This window comes from Saccopteryx bilineata, chromosome 1 (assembly GCF_036850765.1).
Source record: "Saccopteryx bilineata isolate mSacBil1 chromosome 1, mSacBil1_pri_phased_curated, whole genome shotgun sequence".
Classification (NCBI taxonomy): Eukaryota; Metazoa; Chordata; class Mammalia; order Chiroptera; family Emballonuridae; genus Saccopteryx; species Saccopteryx bilineata.
In genome coordinates this window covers 308794697-308814984 of record NC_089490.1, presented here as the reverse complement: position 1 = coordinate 308814984, position 20288 = coordinate 308794697, and the positions used below count along the sequence as shown (strand labels likewise).

Below are 20288 nucleotides of genomic sequence, written 5' to 3'. Positions count from 1 at the left end.
ATGCAGATCCATTCAACATTGATTTTCCTGTTCGATTCTTCTTAGTTATGAACTATATGTATTCTTTAGTAAAGGTAATGCATAGGATTGTAGATTAGGGCACTAAAACAAACTGCATTTTATACCACATGACTTTAAGCATTCTCACCTTTCAGTGGCTTATAAAGGCCCAGTAACAAATATATCACCACATATGAATGCTTTATTTTCATTAAGATAGGATGAGATCAGGAGACTCTGGCTTCATAAATAGAGTTTTTACTCTTTCCTAAAGCCTTGGATGTCCAAATATTATGCTAATCCAAAAAGCAATAAAGACCAAAACTTATTTTGATCAATGGTGACCACATTTAGCTAGATATTGTCTAACAAAATAAACCTACAGTTATCAGAGTGATTAGTAAAATGGGCATTTTGTGATCAAATTAGAACAAATGCATTGTAAAGAAAGTACAGAAAGCAGCACTGAGCTATCAGAAAAAACAACAACAGACCACAGATCAACAAGAAGCAAAGTGACTTTGAAGAAGGACTTAATGTAAGGTGTGGGCCAATAGCATTACACACAGCATCTCCCTTTTAAATAAAGGTCTTATTGATGGCTCTTTGGGCAGGATTGTAAGGCTCTTACTGTGCATAAATGAAGAAACTGACATCTGAAGCAGTCACCTACCTCATATAAGTTTGATTGGTATGGATTCCTTTGCTGATTAAGTTCCCAGAGTAATCTCTGCCAAGCAGAATGCCTGACTGCAGGCCAAGGCCATCTAAATGCCTCACACACACTGTGACTTTGCAATGCAGGAATCAAGACCCACAGGCTACGCCCACACTCTCCCTCTTATCTTCTTACTACTTTCCTTTATTCCTTTCACATATTTTTCTGACCCCTCTGGCCCCTGCTGACCCAGTGTCCTTTCCCTCCATCTCCTGGGGTCCAGTGCTCTCATTGTCCATCTGGTTGCCCAAAGCCCCTTGAGAGTCTTCATCACATCCCTGAGACAGTGACCCATGCTCTACCTCAGCTTGGTAAGAGTCCAAAAACTACGTAAGACATTAATTAACACTTAGAAGTGACTAATTGATCTTCCTCCTTTGAGAGTGTTTTTTGGTTAAGTAAACACACTCCTAATGTGTGGAGTACTGCTGAAATGCTTGGCTAGAGCCACTTTCTTTACCTCATACTCCTCAGCAGCCTCCAGGGACAGCGTCCCCGAGGAGCAGATCTAGGAACATTGCTGGTCCTCGGCTCCTGGGCTGCACACTCCTGGGTCCCCTGCCCTACCCTTCCCTCCTTCCCAACCCCTCATCTTTACTTTTCTCAATATTCGCTCTTCAATAGAGGCAACTTCTGTGGGAGTGGTAGCTGCTCTTGAAGTCCACTGCGACGAGGCCTCAGTCCTGGTTCCCAGTCTCCTTGGCAGAGCCACCTGTCATCCAGAGGCATTTGTACTAGGACAGCAGGTCCCTGCATCAGAAAGAGGAGCTCTGGCTTGATCAGGTGGTGGCACAGTGGATAGAACACCAGACTGGGATGTACAGGACCCAGGTTTGAAACCCCGAGGTTGCCGGCTAGAGCACGAGCTCACCAGCTAGAGCACGAGCTCACCAGCTTGAGCGTGGGATCATAGACATGACTCCATGGTCGCTGGCTTGAGCCCAAAGGTTGCTGGCTTGAGCAAGGGGTCACTCGCTCTGCTGTAGCCCCCTGGTCAAGGCACATATGAGAAAGCAATCAGTGAACAACTAAGGAGCCTCAACGAAAAATTGATGCTTCTCATCTCTCTCCCTTCCTGTCTGCCTCTCCCTATCAGTCCCTCTCTCAGTCTCTCTGTCTCTATCACACACACACACACACACACACACACACACACACAAAAGGAGAAGAAGGAAGAGCTCTGGCTCTCTCTAGAGATTTAGGGATCTTTACAGGGTCTCAAAGTCATTTTTCTAGATTGGTTGTATTAAATTTATAATAAGTCATTTGTTAACCATCTGTTACTAAGCAGCACACACAATAACGGCTGTGTCGATCATAAGTATGATTCCACATTACTTTAACTTTTGTTTGATTATAATGCCACGTGGCAGGTATGCTCACTTCTTTCTTCACTGTCACCTCACATCACGCTTACTTACCTTCTCACAACTGGAGGTCACACTGGCTCTCAGATGAGTAGCTTAGCAACCAGCAGTGTCTACATTCTCCCCAAACAATTCAAGCCCTTTCACAGTGCTTGAAAAAAATATTTATAAAAAGGGAGACATATACAGGTCCATACTCTATCTAAAATCCACTTAATTTATAAAGTAACGAGAATGGAGGTGGGGAGTGGTTCTAATAATTCCACTTGGGAAGCAAGAGCTTGAGTCTTGTCCTTAGACCATTCGGCCATCCCGACTCCACATGAAAAATAATTTTCAAGAATTATATTTAGCTTGACAGTGTGTTTTGATATTACATATTCTTCAATTTGGTTCTATTTTACCGTTCTAAGAATTTAGAACACTTTGTTAAAAAGTGAAACCGGGCTATAAAATTATGACAGGGAAATTAACAGTATTTCTCTATCCTATTTCCCATCCAAGTACTCTCCATTTCCAATTTCCTGCCACGGACTAACTGCATCTTTTCATCATGCCACACAATGCCAGCATAGAAAAACTGCACATTTTTCCTCCCTCTCCTGCCTTACACATGCTGTGCTCCCACCCACAGCTTTCCGGGAAAGCCAGAGAAGATTGGAGAGCTCGGATTCAAAACACGGTCTCTTTCAGGTCCCTTAAAATTAAGCAGAGATAGTGATGTCAAGTTTTAGCTCCTTAAGAAAGCTTACTAGAATAACATCAAAATGAAGTTGAAAACAAAATTTGCCTATATAAAAGCTGCAGTACAGACAATCCTCCTATAAATCACCGGAAACAGACATTACAGTAGTAGTTGAAAGTGTCCTCCTTACAGTGTGATACAAACCCTAAAAATGAGAGAAGAAAACCACGTCTTTACCTCGTTTATTTAATAAGTGCTCCTAAATTAGCAACAATATGATGGTACTACTGTGGTAGGAGAAGTACTCTAGTACTTCAGTCCTTCTAATACTTCAGTACTAGAATACATAAAAAGAAATTCCACAAAGGGAAAAGAGTTATAACCCTAATAGTAAATATATATATTTACATATATATACACATATATAACACATATAAAAGTATTACTAGTAGCTTTGAGACCCATTATTCTATAAATCTAAATAATATATTAATAAGTGAAGCATTAATTATATTTAATGAACTATTATAAAACAGAAACAGACTCATTGATACAGAGAATAAACTGATGATTCCCAGGGTGAAGGGAGGGGAGGGAATGGGAGAAAAAGGTGAAGAAAAATATCAAGTACAAACTTCCAGTTATAAAATAAATAAGCCACAGGGAAATAATGTGCAGCCTCAGGGAAATAATCAATACTATTGTAATAGCTTTGCACAGTGACAGCTGGTTACTAGACCTATTATGGTAACCACATCATAAGTAATATAAATGTTGAATCACTATATTGTACACCTGACACTAGTATACTATTGTGTGCCAACTATACTTTAATAAAAATTGTTTTAAAAAGAATATAACAATCGATGCCCTAGGTTTCAGTCCTTTATTACAGTGACTCTACCAATCACACACCAAAATATTATTTCTTTAGGTTCTATTATTGGATTCCATATCAAGTATCCTCTCTATGCAAGTTGACGCTGTTCCTCTTATATGCTGTATTCAGTAACTGTTGGCTCTGTAGAGAGCTTACGTGCAAAATCCTACACTCTAGCTAACGAGTGATTCTCTAACCAGACTCATCAAGGAGAGACTCCTGAATGGCTCAGCAATGCGTCTCCAGCATATGACCCAGTGCCAGCATGTTGTAGATGCTCAGGAAAAGCTTCGTTACATTGAACTAAAATTATACTACAAAGATGAGCAACTATTTAGACCCTAACTTAGTAGCTGACAACTCTCTGAGACTACTCATCTTCACCATGTTTAGTATTTAACATTAGTCATACTCTCTGCAAATGCTGACAGTAGTGGATATTGGGCTCTAATGGTAATATGTTTTAAACAGTATTTTCAAATATGTGTAAGAAGAAAAAGTACTGGAGATTTGAATTACAACAGAAAAATGCTTATATTCATTCTGTATCCTTATGTACTACAATGTTAAGAATTCTTATAACTAAAAGTTATTAAATGTTTGGTATTATCTGCAGTGTTATTAAAACAAATATGAAGGATTGGAAACTAGAATCCCCAAGGATCAGACTAAATAGTGAGAAAATCTTCTATAATTATCTGTAAATGATGATACCTTGCTATTTGATATAGAAGTGTCCTCTAATCACAGCCTCTGAAAATGAGATGGGTGGGTTGCAATAAGCAATATCATTGTCAGTACATTACAAGACAAGAGGAGAAGGCTGGAAAAATTTTACAAGTTTCAAAAGAAAAAAAAATGTGAAAAAAATAATGCCTAAGAACTAGCTCTTTTGCATTAGGAAAATTGATAGGTGTCCCTATTAACCTTCTCCCTAACTAAATATCTTAAGTGGAATACTTCACAAGTTTAATGCTTAATAAATTCATTTGGTCATAAGTGAAAGATCACTCAACTGTGGTATTTCTTAACTTTGGTAAAACATTCATAGGCTTTTGTTGTGGTAATATTTAGACATGTTTTTGTATGACATGTATTGCATAATAAAAATGTTTTAAGTAAAAGGTGAACTTTCAAAGCACTGTCTGATGGTATTTCCTTGTTTCAGTGATAAATTAACAAATGCTCATCTCCCGTTGAAGCCTCTGAAGGAAAAGTTGAAACTTCAAATGTTTTATGGAAAGAGAATGGCTTACCACAAATCATAAAATAATCTCTGCCTAATAGTTTTCCTGGTCATTTTCATATGGACCAAACATTTACTCTGGGCTCAATATCTATTTATTTCCTCCATGTATTTGGAACTTGATACTTCCCACAAGACTTGGCAATAGTGTCCCAAAGTCAAAATGAAAAAAGAACTTCACATTAATAGAGTTTAGAGTTATACTCAAATTTGAGGGAATAAACTCCCCCTTTTCCTTACACTTTAAGTCTTTTCACATTCGTGTCTCAGTTCAATAAAATCTCCTACTTTGTAGGAAAAATACAATACTCTGCAGTGTCATTTGCATACAAAAAATTGCCCCCCCCCAAAAAAAACAACAGTAAAAAGTTTATTTGAAATTTTAAAAAGAAATGTATTCTATCCCCATTATTCTATATGTTGAGTGACTTTAAGAAGGTCAGTGACGGCCCTGGCCGGTTGGCTCAGCGGTAGAGCGTCGGCCTAGCGTGCGGAGGACCCGGGTTTGATTCCCGGCCAGGGCACATAGGAGAAGCGCCCATTTGCTTCTCCACCCCTCTGCCGCGCCTTCCTCTCTGTCTCTCTCTTCCCCTCCCGCAGCCAAGGCTCCATTGGAGCAAAGATGGCCCGGGCGCTGGGGATGGCTCTGTGGCCTCTGCCCCAGGCGCTAGAGTGGCTCTGGTCGCAACATGGCGACGCCCAGGATGGGCAGAGCATCGCCCCCTGGTGGGCAGAGCGTCGCCCCCTGGTGGGCGTGCCGGGTGGATCTCGGTCGGGCGCATGCGGGAGTCTGTCTGACTGTCTCTCCCTGTTTCCAGCTTCAGAAAAATGCAAAAAAAAAAAAAAAAAAGGTCAGTGACAAACTAAAGGGTTTCTGAGCTTAGTGGCCCAGTGAACTGAAAAATATCATATAATAAATGGAGAATGAAAAAAACTACAGATGGAGTGCCTCAAAAGGGAAAGCCTTGGAAGGGGGCTGGGCGTGCTAAAAGACAGCACTGGGCCTGGTCAGAGTAGAAAATTGTATATGCTTGTGGAAGGAAGGGAGGGAGGGAGGGAGGGAGGGAGGGAGGGAAGGAAGGAAGGAAGGAAGGAAGGAAGGAAGGAAGGAAGGAAGGAAGGAAGGAAGGAAGGAAGGAAGGAACCAATAAATGATCAAACAAACCTCTAGAGGAGAAGCAATAGTGTGGAAGTAGGAAACAGTTATTCCGTTTTACTTGATCACAGAGCAGATGACAGAAAGCAGGACCTACTTTGCATTCCTGGTACTTGATACCATGCCTGGTACATAGTTGGTGCTCATGACTTTTGGCTCAATCAACGATTATTATATTTAAAGCAATCTAATAGTGAAACAGGCTACCTGACAAGTAATGAGCTCCCGTTTCTTCAACATACATCTACTGTGGGCCAGCAGCCCAGCAAGCAATGGAGGAAGCCTAAGGCTGGACACCCACTAGCAAGGACATTGGTATGGATATTGGTAAAAGACTTAGTCTCTGGGCACCTCAAAGATTGCTTCCAACATGCAAACATCAGGACCCAATGCTATGTTTTAAGCAAGTGAGCCTGTTCAAGACTTTTGAAGCCCCACAATATTTGTCAGCTTTGTATTAAGACTCCTAAATAAGCCCTGGCTGGTTTTCTCAGTGGGTAGAGAATTGACCGGGCATGTGGACATCCCAGGTTTGATCCCCAGTCAGGGCACACAAAAGAAACAACTATCTGCTCCTTTTCCTCTTCTTCTCCTCCTTTTCTCTTTGTTCCATTCTCTCAGTCAGTGGATTGATTGGTTTAAGTAAGCATCAGCCTCAGGCACTGAGGTTAGCTTGGCCAGTCCCAGGCACTAAAATTAGCTCAGTTGATTTGATCATTAGCCCCAGATGGGGGGGGGGGGATGGAGGGCTGACAAGTGGATCCCATTTGGGGCGCATGACTATCTCCCTTCTTCTCACTTAAAAAAAGAAAAAACCTAAATGATTATCAGGACACCCTAGAGGTAACAATGCCCTCAGCAAGAGGGAAGAGTTACCAGTATCAGAAGCTCAAACTGTAATTAGCATAATTAACAGCTCACCCTCCCTTCTAGCCAGACTTTTCTTAGGGTTCTGGTGTCCTGTGTTTACAGAATACTCTCAAGTCAGTATGCTGCACTGCCTTTGTCTCCTCACACACCCCGACAGTAAAACAGAGAGCACACCAAAACACTTCCAGGTGCACAACACACGCGTGTTTATGAGTGCTATAAGCAGTGTTTTTCCAATGTGAGTCACAGCACACTAGTGGGCCACTAGATTTTCTTAGTAACTACCAACTAACATAGATTTTTCATAAATAGAATAAAATGGAAAAGATGGAATAGAAAATTTCAGAGTGCCTTATATATAGGTGTACACTGTTTCATGAAAGTTTATTTCATAAATATGTAAATATTGTTATAGATATAGTATGTGAACATGCAAAATGGATTTCTTATTGTGGGCTGAAGCTGAAATAGTTTGAAGGCCTGTGCTATAAAAGATCAGCACAACAACACTGATAGTTACAAGAAAGGGCTTCAGCAATATCAAATTTTGATTCCCAATACAGCCATTTCTGTGCTCGATAATCTTGGGCACACTGCTTACCCCTCTATGCCTTGTCCCTCATTTGTGAAATGGGGACTATACCATATAGCATCTGGCATCCAATAAACACTCAATAAATGACAATTTTTAAAAGTCTCCTGTGAGGAACACCCAACTCTACAAGGTCTGAGGGCAGATCTGGTTACTCCAGGCCTCAGAGCACGTGCAGACCTATAAGAGGATTCATGGGACATATTTAGGATTCTCCCTTATGCCCACAACCATGATGTTTGGCTCTTGAATATCTGGGCTAGGGTCTTGCAATCACAAAAACAGCAGAAACTAAAAACCCTTAATGTTGGGCTAAAAAACGGGAACTTCTTTCTCTATACAGGGCTCTGGCCTGAGGAAACCAAGTTGTCTCAAGTTGCTGGCCAGCAACAGCACTGAACATCCATCCCAGCAGCAGGTGCCAACACCCAAGCCCTCAGAACTGCTGCCATGGTTCAGGGAGAGGTTTTCTGCTGGAAGGACAAGGAGTTCTTCCCTGTCCCTACAGACTGTGACTTGCGAGTTCATCTCTCACACAGCACTGCCTGCCTTCTCCACAGCATCAACTTCAGTGATGTGGCCCCCAGAACACTATGGCCTCCCGCTATCCCTGTCTACCTCCACATGAAGGAAAGGGTAGGAAAGAGACTGGGATTGGAAAAGTGAGACAGCATCTCAGATCATGGAGAAACAGACACACAGAGAGAGCCAGGGAGAAAAACAAACAAGCAAGCAAAAATGCAATGCAGGCAAGAAATAGAGTGACAAGCAGAGAGACAAAAAGAAACTTGGAAAATAAACAAATAGGCCAAATGACCAAGGGGAAGGTTTTCTAAAAGCAAACCAAAAAATTATGCCTGACCAGGTGGTGGTGCAGTGGATAGAGTGTTGGACTGGGATGAGGAGGACCCAGGTTTGAGACCCCGAGGTCGCCAGCTTGAGCGTGGGCTCATCGGGTTTGAGCAGGACTTACCAGCTTGAGCCCAAGGTCACTGGCTAGAGAAAGGGGTCATTTGGTCGGCTGTAGCCCCCCGGTCAAGGCACATGTGAGAAATCGATCAATGAACAACTAAGGAACCGCAATGAAGAACTGATGTTTCTCATCTCTCTCCCTTTCTGTCTGTCCCTATCTGTCCCTATCTCTGACTCTGTCTCTGCTACAAAAGAAAAAAAAAATCAATGTAAAACAAAAAGGAAATGACAGAAAAAATAAATAATAGAAAAAGCTAGAAAGAGACCACCTCCAAATTGCACGTTGCCCTGTTTGCTGTTCCTGCAGGAGCAGCGCCCAGGCAAGCAGGGAGAGAGGAAACGGGGACCCTACGAACTCATCTTCTTCCCCTCCTCCTCTGTCTGGTCTTCAGCCTGACTTCCAGCAGGAAAATGCAAGACACAAGCTAAGGGACCTGTAGAGACAGAGTCTCCAGAAGCTGTTACAGATTCCAGCTGGGCTGGAGACAAGCACACCCTGTTCTGCCCTCCATTGTCAGCTGTCACCTCAGGTGTTCCCAGCCCTGATCCCTGCCCCCAGAGACAAGGCTTCAGCCGCCAAGCAACTCCTACCCCTCTCAGACTCTGGTGTCTCGTCACTCTCAGAGAGCCCTGTTCCCGCATCACCTTCTGCTCCATCCTGCATCAGACACACTGGAGGGCATTCAGATCTTTTTCTGGTGCCCTGTTAGGCTCAACTCCACTTTTACATTCCAGAGAACTCAGGGAACACAAGCAGAGGCCTATAACTATAACCTGGGTCTGGCCTGGTGGGAATGTCTGGCTTATTTGCAAAGGGAATCCCACCCTGCCTCTGCCTCCCAGGGCTTTCCCCTTCCCTCAGGGACTAGGAAAGGGTTTGGCACTCTCTCCTCTCTGAACCACTCCCGTCTTCTTGAGCTTCCAATTCACACGGAGAGGCAGAGCAAGTGCTTGAGAGGATGACCCAACACAGTCCTATGTCATGTGTGAAAGGTGCAGGTCTGGACCACCTCCCTCCCACCTCTCACCCCAAGTGTGAGTACATCCATGCCCTTGCAGCTAACATGAGCAGGAGCCAAGCTTATATCATTTCTCAACACAAGCTCCTGCAGCAAGCCAGCAGGATGCTCCAGAGGGAGAAAAAGGGGAGAAGAGAAAACATCACAGTGAAGAAGCCACCAGCCTCAGAAACGCTCTAGACTGCAAGGCCCCATGGGCAGCCCTAGCACCCTGGGGAGGAGCACAGGGTCTCAATGGGCAGGCATTCTGTGCTGAAACCTCAGTGTCTGGGGCCCAGACAGAGAGCCCACAAAAGGGGAGGGAAGCCTGCATGTGGCCAAGTGGGGCCAGAAGGGGGTGAGGTACAGAGCTAAGGCCTCTGCTAGGCCTCTGGCCTGCAACCTGGGCCCAGAGTGACCCCTTGCTATGCTATAACTACTGACTGCCATGTTCACTCCCTGGGACATAAGGTTTTTTTCCCTTAAAATAGATATTGGGGATGTGGGGATCAGTCTGGCCTGCCAGCCCGGCTCAGGTGGTCATGAAGGGCAGGCTAAGTCACTCAGGGCTTCTGGAGCTGCCTCTTAGGCAGAAATACAGAACATCTTTGAGCACTCCTGCTCTATCTGTGGGGAGGTGGGCAAAATGCTCAAAATAGAATAAAAGCAAGGGTCAGGACCCAAAGGGGTCTCACTCCCTGTTTCTCTGGACTCTCTGTGGGGTGACTGTGTGCAGGATTTCTGCAGAAGATAGTCCATTTTGTTAAGCCTTTGAATATTCAAATTGAAAGTACCGCGCAATCATTGATTGTCAAATCATGGGTTTCTAGAGGTTTTAAATACTTGGCATGAGGGGGAAAAAACTCAAACCTATACCCGAAGGTATAAAACATTATTTCTGTTTGTCTCCTGCTCCAGGAACCTGGATGCAGCTGGATGCTTTGTGAAACTTTAAAAATGTTGCATCTCTGCTTCTCTCCTTGCACAGGAGCCCTCCTCAGTGCTGAGTCCCTGCAGCTGCAGCATCCAGCCACGGACCCAGCTTCTGCTGACCATCATGTCGGGTAACTCAGCTGTGTCTCCTGGGGTAGGGTCACGCAGGCCAGGGGTTTTTTGAATTTCCACAGCTTTTCCTGCATTGAACAGAAAGGCACAAAGTCAAGAGCATGCAAGGGTGTGCCGGGGACGGGCTAGGGCACCGGCCACACTGTGGTCGTTCCCACTCGGCACCTGCTCCCGAGAGCAGAGGCCCATCTGCCGTGTTGGCTGCTGCGGACGTTAGTGTACCCCAGCCACCCACCTGCCCTCGCACTTCGCCACAGTAGTGACCCGGCGACTTCGCGGCAAGGATTCTGCGCGCCCAATAGCGGCGGCGGGAGGAGCTAGAGGCTCGCCTTTGGCCGGGGACGCGAGCAGGGAGCGCGGGGCGCACCGAGCTGAACTGCGGCGGCCCTTGTGTGGACCCCAGCTGCGACCGCAGCCCGCGGGGCGCGGAACACCGCGAGGAAATTGCGGAGAGAGACGGGGGGACCACGCGGGGACGCAGTCCCAGGCCCCACGGGTCGGGCACGGGATTTCCTGGGTCTGTCCGGACGACAAACAGCGCCAGCTCCACTCCTGGGGAGCCCCCTCGATCCCGAGACCAAGCCCGGGGGCTCCCTGGTGTCCCTCTGCGGTCTCCGCGATGGCCAGGCGAGGCGCTGGCGGCCTGGCATCGTCGCCAGGCACCGGGCCGGTCGCGCGGCCGCCGGAAGGCGCGGGGCCCGGCCCCTCCCAGCGCGGTTCCCCGGGCGCTCGCTCCCAGGTCGAGGTCAGAGTCCGGCTGGCTCGGGGCTCCTGCGGGCACTCCCGCCCCGGAGAGCTCGCCCGGCCCGGCCCATCGTGACCTCACGGCCCGGCCCGACCTACTCACTGCGCCCGGCGGGCCCCGGGCCGCTGCCGTCCCGCTCCAGGCGCGCTGGCGCCCCCTCCCCGCCGGCCTCCGGCACGCTCAGCTGGCCCCGCCGGCCGGGGCTGTCCGGCCGGGTCCTGCCGTCCCCGGGGACGGCCCCTTCCGGAGGGCCGCCTCCCCGCCGAGCGCGCCGTCCTCTGCATCCCCGCGCGGCTCTCCCGGAACTCGCGCTGCGCGGACTCGGCCCAGAGGCTCCGTGTGCCGCGGAGAAATCCCTGCGCCAGGAAGGGAGGGGGTGGGGAGAGACGGGGGAAGGGGAGCGCAGGAGCCGGGCCTAAGGAGGGAGGGGGAAAGATGGAGAGCGGGGCAGGCGGAAGAAGGGGGCGAGGGAGGAATGCAGGAGAAACAGACGGAAGGGAGGGACGGCATTCCCATTGCCTGGGCTCTTTACCGGGGTCAGTCTGGGAGGTCCCTCATCGGCCCACGGACAGGCTAGCCCAGCCTCACAGCCTGCCCCACTGGCTTTCAGACCAAGGGCATGTAGAGGTCGGAGCCTCCCCAGAAGCCACACCTGGCGGGTGTAGAAGGAAGGGTTTCAGAGATTGTACACCAGTGGGAGCATCACAGTGGGTGGGCTAGGTCAGCCACTACAGATCAGAGAGCGTGCCTGCATCAGTGCCGGGCCCCTCCCCTGGTCCATAATTCCCTCTCCCAGGTCAGCAGGCTGGGCCCAGGTAACCTCAACTTAGCCATGATGTGAGCTCCCCTGGACTGGTCTCCACACCCCTGTGTAGAAACACCTGTGTGCTGTTGCTAGGGATAGGACCCACCTGAGATAGGTGGCCCCACAGACATCCATATGTTATGATTCCCGGTGAGGCCCTGCAGCCTGCTTGGCCTTCCTTTACCCCATCAAATTTGAGAACTTTGAGTTTCTTTTCCACGTGTCTTTTAGTGTTCCCTTTGTGTTCTCCAAACCTAGAAACCTCAGCCTCAGGTACCATGATCTCTAAAGAGAACCTCCACACCCCAGCCTGATGCCGAAACCTCACACTTGACTGCTGACTTGGTTGTCTTTCCCCAGAAAAACCAAAGGTGTATCAAGGTGTCCGGGTGAAGATCACAGTGAAGGAGCTGCTGCAGCAGCGAAGGGCCCACCAGACAGCCTCAGGGGGAACTGTAAGCATAAACCCTTCTCTTGCTCCCAACTTGTGTTAGGCCTCATTCAACCCTGCCGTCTAGGAAGGTGTAGAAGCCAGCTTGGGCCCCAGTCACCATCCCCAGACCTGGCCTTCCTCAGCTGTTCTTATAAATCTGATGCCCAGTTTCATCCCAGTTCAGCACAGGAAGCCACCAAGAAGAGCTGTGGCATGTTGTGGGGCTCCAGATTTTGGGAAGCTCATCCCTCACTGATCCTAGTTGAGTAAGAAGGGCTTGTTGATCCTGTGTAGGGAGAGCAGCAATCTGCAGGTAAGTAGGTTGTTATTCTGTTAGGAAGGCAGGGTATGTACCCTCACATATGCAGAGCAGAGCACTTCCAGAAACTTACTTTGCTTTAGGAAGCCTTTCAAGGAGAGAATCTCTATGGAACAGACCCCTTTCTCTTCATTCTTCTGGAACCCAGCCTCTGAGGTCATTTATCTGTAAATCACCAGTCACTGAAAGTTCCCAACAGAAAAGGCCTATGTCTCTGCAGAGGAGACAGCTTGGAATATAGAACCACCTCCTTAAGATGTAATGTAGCTTTGTGTAGTTCCAGATTATCATGACATTGATCTGCCACTTATAGACATTCCAAGCAGATAGTACTGCCAAGAGCTCTCTCGGGGCAGCAGCAGAACCACATAAAGTAGGTCGGGTTATCCTCTAAGAGAGAGAGCTTCATCACTGAAAGCCCTTGACTGTACAATTGCTTGTGGGTTGGGTTAGGTGTGCATGTAGGATCAGATAGCTGGGGCCCATATTACTCTCACCGACCTATTGATGCCTGCCCATATGAGTTTTGTGGCTGGTGCTGTTTGTGTGCAGTGTACAACTTCATAAAATGAGCCTTTGTGGGAAGAGGCAAATGATGTAGGGGTGGTGAACAAAGGTTCTAGAGCCAGTGGAGTGGGTTCAGGTCTCAGCGCCTCTATCATATGTCTCCTCTAAGCCTCTCTTGCCTCAGTTTTCTCATCTTTAAACTGGAGATAATAAATTTTGTGAGGGTTAAATGAGTTATTGCATATAATGCACTTAGAAGAGTGCTTTCCACATAGTGAGTGCTCAATGTTAGCTATCATTATTATTTGTGAAGAGCGACTACAATCGCTTGAAAGCCAGCTTTTTGATAATGTTCATCCATACCCTTTGCTCAGAGCTTAGAGGTTTGGGTGTGAGCTTGCTACGATATGGTATGTACGGCACAAATTTGAAATTCGCTGACGAAATTAGTACCTCCATCTGCAGAATTTCAGCTAACGCAATAAAACTTTATTCCACTCATACAGAGTTTTATAGTGGTTCTTTTAAAGCATTTTTTTGTACACTAATTTCATTTAGTTCTTATATTAACAAGGGGGAGGTAAGTAGATCAGGGATCTATATGCTTCTATTACAGCTAAAGTTCTAAGTCTTACAGTTCCTGGTGGTAGAGCTAAAAGTAGAACCAAAGTCTTCTTATTCTTAATACTGAAAAAAAGGACTTCCCACCTATTGGACCCCTAAATTCATCTTTCTGCAGGTCCACGTTTGCTGATTAGGAGAAACATCAAGCCCTTCAATTCAGAGCTAATTATAAAATTAATAAACCAGAAACAAGAAACTGGGAAATGCTTCTGGAGAAAAAAAGAGAGAGAGAGAGAGAGAATAAAAGAAAAAGAAGAAAAATATCATCAAGATGTTCATAACAAGATGTAATCTTTCATTAGAAAGCTTTGGTACATGGTAGAATTCTGCTTCAGGTATGCCTGAAGAAGTCCCACTGGGCATGACGATTCTATTGGGTTGGCCTCTTACAGGTTGGTTTGGCCACCCTTCCCTTGTGAGACAGCTGCAGGATGCAAAGCAAGGGTTAAACATTTCACTTGTGCATCTGATTAGTACCTGTTCCCTGGAGAGGTTTGACTTATCTAAAGTTTTCTCAATTCCTATTCCTCCCTGAGAAATAATAAAGCAGTTCTTCTGAGCCAGTGCCTTGCAGAGGCTCCTTGTATAGGATATGTGCCCATGTCCTCACAGGCAGGAGAAATAGCACACAGATCACAGATGACTTAATTACGAGAGTCAGATGTACGGTCCCTCCATGGGAACCTTCAGAAGGATCTGGGATTCCAGGAAAGCTGTGAAGGTATGCTTAGTAGGCAAGGATGGCAGACACCAGGGAATAATCTGTGCCTGCTTCTTGGTGTAGACGCTTCTGGTTTAACTGGGATGATCTTTAACTTGTTCAGTAGTTGAAGGACGCTTCTAGGAAGCTTTAAGCCAAGGAGAGAGTTAATTTTATAAAATATACAAAGCAGGAAGAAATTCACCTTAATTTGTTATAAAGTCAGAATAGTATCCACCCTTTGGAATTTTAAAAAGGCAATTGTGAATAGAAGTTCTAGACTGAAGCAAATACGAGGGTTTCAAACAGTGCCAGGAGAAATGTGTGTGTGCAGAACTTGTACATTTGATCTAAAAACTGATTTTGGCCAGGTCAAATCAATTTGCAAACAACCCCCCCTCCCCCCACACACACACACCACACATACATCTTTTACCTTTAGGATAAAGGGAAACTTGAATTGGTACTTATCAAAAGATATGTTACCCTTTTCTTAACCATTAATATTTTAACAGCCTTGATATGTTTTCTTTCTAATTGTAGATTGTGGGTTTTTGTGCTATTTGAACTCTTAAGAGAGAGGCGCCTTTCTTTGTATTCTTGGAGCAAAGTAGAAAGTGAACTCATGACTAGAAAGATAATATCAAATAGGATATTGTAAACATACCCCAGGGAGATAAGGTGGGGAGGCCGACAAACAGACCATTCCAGGGGGAGGAATGGGGTTAATGAGGACTCTGCAGTGAAGCAGAGTATTTAAACCCACTCCTTCCAAGTCCTTTAGCTCAAGCTGCAGCCAAATATTTGCATGAAGAACTGGTGAAGGATTCCAGCTTCCCGGTTCATGACATTACAGCATGGATCATTTTCAAAATTAACACCACTTCCTGTTTCAGCAGTGGCTGACTATGTGATCTCTCAGTGGTCCCCTACATGGGAAAAGGTATACCCTGCAACCCAAGAGAGAGGTGTGGTGAGCTCAGCTTCCCAGCACAGAGCCACAGAGCAGTGCTGGTCCCTTTAAACTTTAAAGACACCACCTAAGACCTAAAAAAAATAAAATGATAAATCCTAAATTTTTCGGTTAGTACAATTAGCAATTCAACTAGAAGATACAGGCTGCTTTATTTTAAATAGTTAAAAGGAACAATCTCATAAGCGTCATTGTATTTATAGTACTGAAAAAGCAACTTTTATAAAAATTATTTTAAAAACAGATAAGGAGTTAAAATATTTCCTGACTACTAACTAGAATAGAGTTAGGCTCTAATTTGATGACTACAACTTTAAGAATTTTTTTTTTCTTTTTAGAATTTCATAGCTAGTAGGAACATGTGAATCTTTTGATCTATCCAGGATTAACAAAGTTAGGAATTATGTCCTTTGGGGAAAACAAATTCCTAAGGCTAAGCAGCCAGATAGTATATGATTATTTAGAAGAAAATGATTGACTAATTTAAAAAGAAAAAGTTGGGATTAAATAAATGTAAGTCCTCATTAATTTTAAATTGAATAGTTTAATAGAAAAGTCTCTTTACTGACTTTTCTTGAACTGTTACATTTCTAAAACATAAAAGTCATTTAAATTTTTATTATAATTAATAGCCTTTAAACTTAAGTGGGCGAGTCTGATATTAGAAAAAATAATCCCCAAGCAAACAGAAAAATTGAATCTGAATAAAATATAACACCAATACTATTTAAGTTTTAAGTGTTTTAGAAGAAAGAGTCTGGCTTACCTTAGAGCAGAAGGCAACATAGTTCACAGCCAAATAAATGCCTTAGCTTCCCTTGCACAGACTCTTCATTTCACTTTGCTTAATGGTCGTATTCTTGCTTTGCAGCTGTCCGGAGGGAACAGTGTTCACCTTTCCGATCCAGTCACACCACCTTCTGCAGGTCAGTACAGCCAGCATTACAACTCCCTCAAAAACTCTTTCAAAAGTGCATCTCAGAAGTCTTTCAATGCTTGATTTAGGGGTTAAGATAGGCACCACCATTTAATTGCAATCCAACCAATCAGAAGGTGAAAAAGGCACAGTGACTCCAGATGGAAGCCCCGCAAGCAAACTAGTGCAAATGTTTTCTTCTCTCTAAACTGTCTACTCATTGCTGTCTCCTCTGTCCCGAGCTTGTTCTTCTCATTTATTCCAGTTTCTCATTGCCAAATAACTAAACTAGAATAAAAGGTCAGAGTTGTTTTTAGAAACTTGTCTTATTTAGCATACCATTAAATGGATCCTGAGATCCTAGAGTCATGCCTTTGCTCTTGTTCAAGTCAGTGTCTAGCCGACAGGAACTTCCCTCCCCTTCTTTTTCTCTCTTCCCAGAAAGCAGTTCAAACAACTGTAATTTTTCTCAGCCCAATACAAATAACTCTATTACATAAGCATTCCTGCCTATGCCACTCAACAGCTAAAAGTTTAGAGAGTTCATGTGTAAGTAAACCTGCTTATGGTACTCACCTCTGAATTTGCCACTTCCAGTTAACTTCAGAGGAACCTTAAGACTTCAAGAAATCCCTCTGGTAGACACACTCTGAACCTATCTCCTATGAGGGTTTGAGGATAATAACCACAAATGGGGTCTACTAATACTAAACTAGAAAAGGAATCATGGTTTCAGAATTAGCCTTGTTTGGCATTTAACAACCTATTGAAATCCATTATTATGTTGCCCTGTTCACAAGAGAACATTTTTGCTTTTTGTAATTTAGAACAAGCAGTACTAATTTGTTCTTGGTTTCTGTTTTTATAATTTGCATTTCCATTTATATCACTCCTCAAAATTTAAGTTACCAAGTAAGTGTGAAAAATTTAGAAAAATAATAACCCTGAGTCAAGAGAATTATTTCCCTTGGCATCAGAAGTTTTCCTAAAGCCTCAAACAACTCTGTAAGCTCCGAGAGGCTTATTTGAACTGCAAGTAGGGACTGACTATAGATGCCTTTGATGGTCCAAGAAAGTTGAAGCTTGAAGCCTGATTTGATTGACAGATACAGATCAGATCACCATCATTTTTATTTTAGCCCTAGCCACAGTCACAGCCAATTTTTACATTATTAACCAGATTCCTTTCACTGGAACTTGAATTAGCTAAGGCAGCTAAAAAAATCCAGATTTCCTGACTGTTTACTTTTCTCAAACTTCTCAAACCCTCTTTACCCTTAGACATAGTAAAGATTCAGAATATAGAATAGAACTCCATTCAAATCCATAACTGCAATTTTTAAACAACAACAAAAAATTTTTTCCCTTCTTTTCTAGTCTATTTTGAGCCTGAATCAATTTCTTCTACACCCAGTTATTTTGAATCCCGAGACTTTTCCAGTTGTGTTTCTTGTGAAGAAAACCCCAACTGCCTTGACCAGATACTGGATTCCTACCTTCAGACCGAGACACACCCAGACCCTTTGCTCCATTCCATGCAAAGTACTCCACACTATTTCCCGGACAGCTTCCAGGATGCCTCTTTCTGCTTTAACCAGAGCCTGGTAATTTATCTCAGTTCTTAACAAAACCTGCTTACTGCTTACTCTAGGGTAATAATGCTTTGTAGGAATGTTTGCATCATTTCATAAGAAAGCACACAAACACTGTCAACAAGGAAATCATCCAGGAAGCAAACAGAGACCATTTACAACTCAATGGAGGTAGAAATAGCCACATGTTTCCCAAGCTGCTGTGCCAGGTTGGTGTGCTGCGATAGAAAGGTTTCTGGCAATATACATGTAAAGTGTTTAAGCTATAAAGTGAAGATGTCTACTCATCGGAAATCACTGATTTAAACAATGGCCCTTTGATTTGGGGGTTCTTGAAAATGGAATCAGGCTGTATCTACACAGTACCAAACTGTCATTTTGATAAATGGCTTTTGTTTTATTTTGACATGGATTTGGCTGTTCTAACTAATTGTTTTGGTCTGGTTTAGGCACAAGAACTCATTTGTGTCTGAGATGGTTAGTGAAAATAAAGCCCTAATACTTGGAAGAATTTGCATGGTCTGTTTTTGATGGACCTCAAATGTTTGAAAATGTATTATTTAAAATGCAGTAAGGTTTGCATCAGTAGAATACCAGTTGTTGAAGATGTCTTTTAGATACTCGTAGATTTTTTTTTAAACCTTAAAAAGTAAGTTTTATCTATGTAAATCCTCTTTGATTTTGGTTTGTCAAAAGTCTGAATCAAGATCGGACTAAATTTTAAGGGGATAGGAAATTAACTCCAGTATGCATACAGTGCCCCCCCCCCCAGTCGTCCAGTTTCCGTCTAGCTTCCAAGAGAGGTTTTTACAATAGTAACTGTAGACCTGTTTAAGAAAAAGTGGAAGGTACCTTCCTCCTCCGGGGACAAAACTTTAGTAACTGTAGGAGTAGTTTCACATCTCCCAGACACTGGGTCTTTGAGGGTCCCCATTCTACATGAGTTCACCTTGTTCTTCACAGCCAAGAGTGTGGGTAAACGTCCAAGGGGCCACCTGCAGCTTATATTGTGCCTACAGCTTAGACTGTGGCATGCAGCAGGATTTGATGAGCAGGTGATTTAAAACACAATGGGATTTTGTGGTTTAAGGACAAAGCATCCTCTAAACTATGGTTATAACAAAAGAAACCAGTGATGCAAGGCAATTTATTGTTGGGAAAGAAATAGGTAAATACAGAATGTGGTGTCATGAAATCACGCAATCAGCAAATAAAATTACTTTCTTCAGACTTGGGTTGGGTTGGGTGTTTTGTTTCTTCACCTCTAATATTCTTACTCTGAGTTAGTAAATCCACTCTATTCAGTGCTTTGAATTCTAAATTATCAAGCTCTTTGTTCCTTGGTTTTTATTTTTCTAGACTCCAGGATCACCTTCAGATTCCTCCACTCTCTCTGGCTCCTTAGACTACAGTTACTCACCGGCTCATCTACCTTCCTATGCTCCTGAGAATTACAATTCTGTCCCTTCTCTGGACACCAGAAACTGTGGCTACCCCTCAGAAGACTACTCCTACCCTCATCTGCCCTCGCATGCCCAGTACAACTGCTTCTGCCCAGCCCCTACCTCAGGCTGCTACTGCGTGTCCTGCGAGGCAGAACACTTGGCCACCATCCGAGCATCCGAGTATTTTTCCTGTCGGGGCACAGACTATGTGAACTTTGATTCCTCTGCAGCAGCGACCAGTGACTTCTACACGAGGGAAACAAACTGTGACATCTGCTATAGTTCATAGAACTTCATTAATTTGGAACATGGCATATATATACCTATTTTTTCTGCCACACCCAGTGACAGCTTGAAATAGGTAACTTGTTAACAAAATACCGCAGGCACAGTTTACATGTCACACGTTCGATTTTCTGACACTAACTTAGGCATTAAGATGAAGTTCTCAGACCCAGGCATTTGCGACTCCTATTTTGTATGCTTACAGTTAAAAGTTTTGTAGGACATTCAGTTGTTTTACTTTTCTGTGTAATGAACTAAATTCTCATCTTTTTATACTAATAAATAATTTTGTATTATTAAGTGTTGACTTATACTTTTATTTTTAATTTTTGGCCCTGGCCAGGTAGCTCAGTTGGTTAGAGTGTCATCCAGATACACCAACATTGTGGGTTTGA

At 44.2% G+C, this 20288-nt stretch overlaps 1 protein-coding gene and 1 long non-coding RNA gene across 4 annotated transcripts; one reads left to right on the top strand and one right to left on the bottom strand.

Annotated features, from left to right (window-relative positions):
* Positions 1 to 6003: 6003 nt before the first annotated feature.
* POU2AF3 (POU class 2 homeobox associating factor 3) lies at positions 6004 to 20193 on the top strand. 3 transcript variants are annotated; one of them, XM_066247132.1, is made up of 5 exons: positions 6004 to 10548; positions 12460 to 12554; positions 16527 to 16581; positions 17949 to 18175; positions 19523 to 20193. In XM_066247132.1, exons 1-5 carry the CDS (start codon positions 10542 to 10544, stop codon positions 19895 to 19897), a joined length of 759 nt encoding a protein of 252 aa, XP_066103229.1. In that variant the 5' UTR covers positions 6004 to 10541; the 3' UTR covers positions 19898 to 20193. The 3 variants fall into 3 exon arrangements, with proteins under 3 accessions (XP_066103229.1, XP_066103209.1, XP_066103219.1); XM_066247112.1 differs by lacking the exon at positions 6004 to 10548 and adding an exon at positions 11678 to 12372; XM_066247122.1 differs by lacking the exon at positions 6004 to 10548 and adding an exon at positions 11679 to 12249.
* On the bottom strand, positions 13835 to 18191 carry LOC136315493 (uncharacterized). Its single transcript, XR_010727514.1, has 4 exons — positions 18068 to 18191; positions 16422 to 16575; positions 15350 to 15632; positions 13835 to 14830 (listed from the first exon to the last, which is right to left on the bottom strand). It is a non-coding gene; the product is annotated as an uncharacterized lncRNA (long non-coding RNA).
* Positions 20194 to 20288: the final 95 nt, after the last annotated feature.

Excerpts from the sequence above, each read along its gene's own strand:
- POU2AF3 (XM_066247112.1), top strand. The coding sequence starts at position 12,240 with ATGATTCCCGGTGAGGCCCTGCAGCCTGCTTGGCCTTCCTTTACCCCA. Across the intron at positions 12,373-12,459 it reads CCTAGAAACCTCAGCCTCAG|AAAAACCAAAGGTGTATCAA; the intron begins GTACCATGATCT and ends GTCTTTCCCCAG. Across the intron at positions 12,555-16,526 it reads AGACAGCCTCAGGGGGAACT|CTGTCCGGAGGGAACAGTGT; the intron begins GTAAGCATAAAC and ends CTTGCTTTGCAG.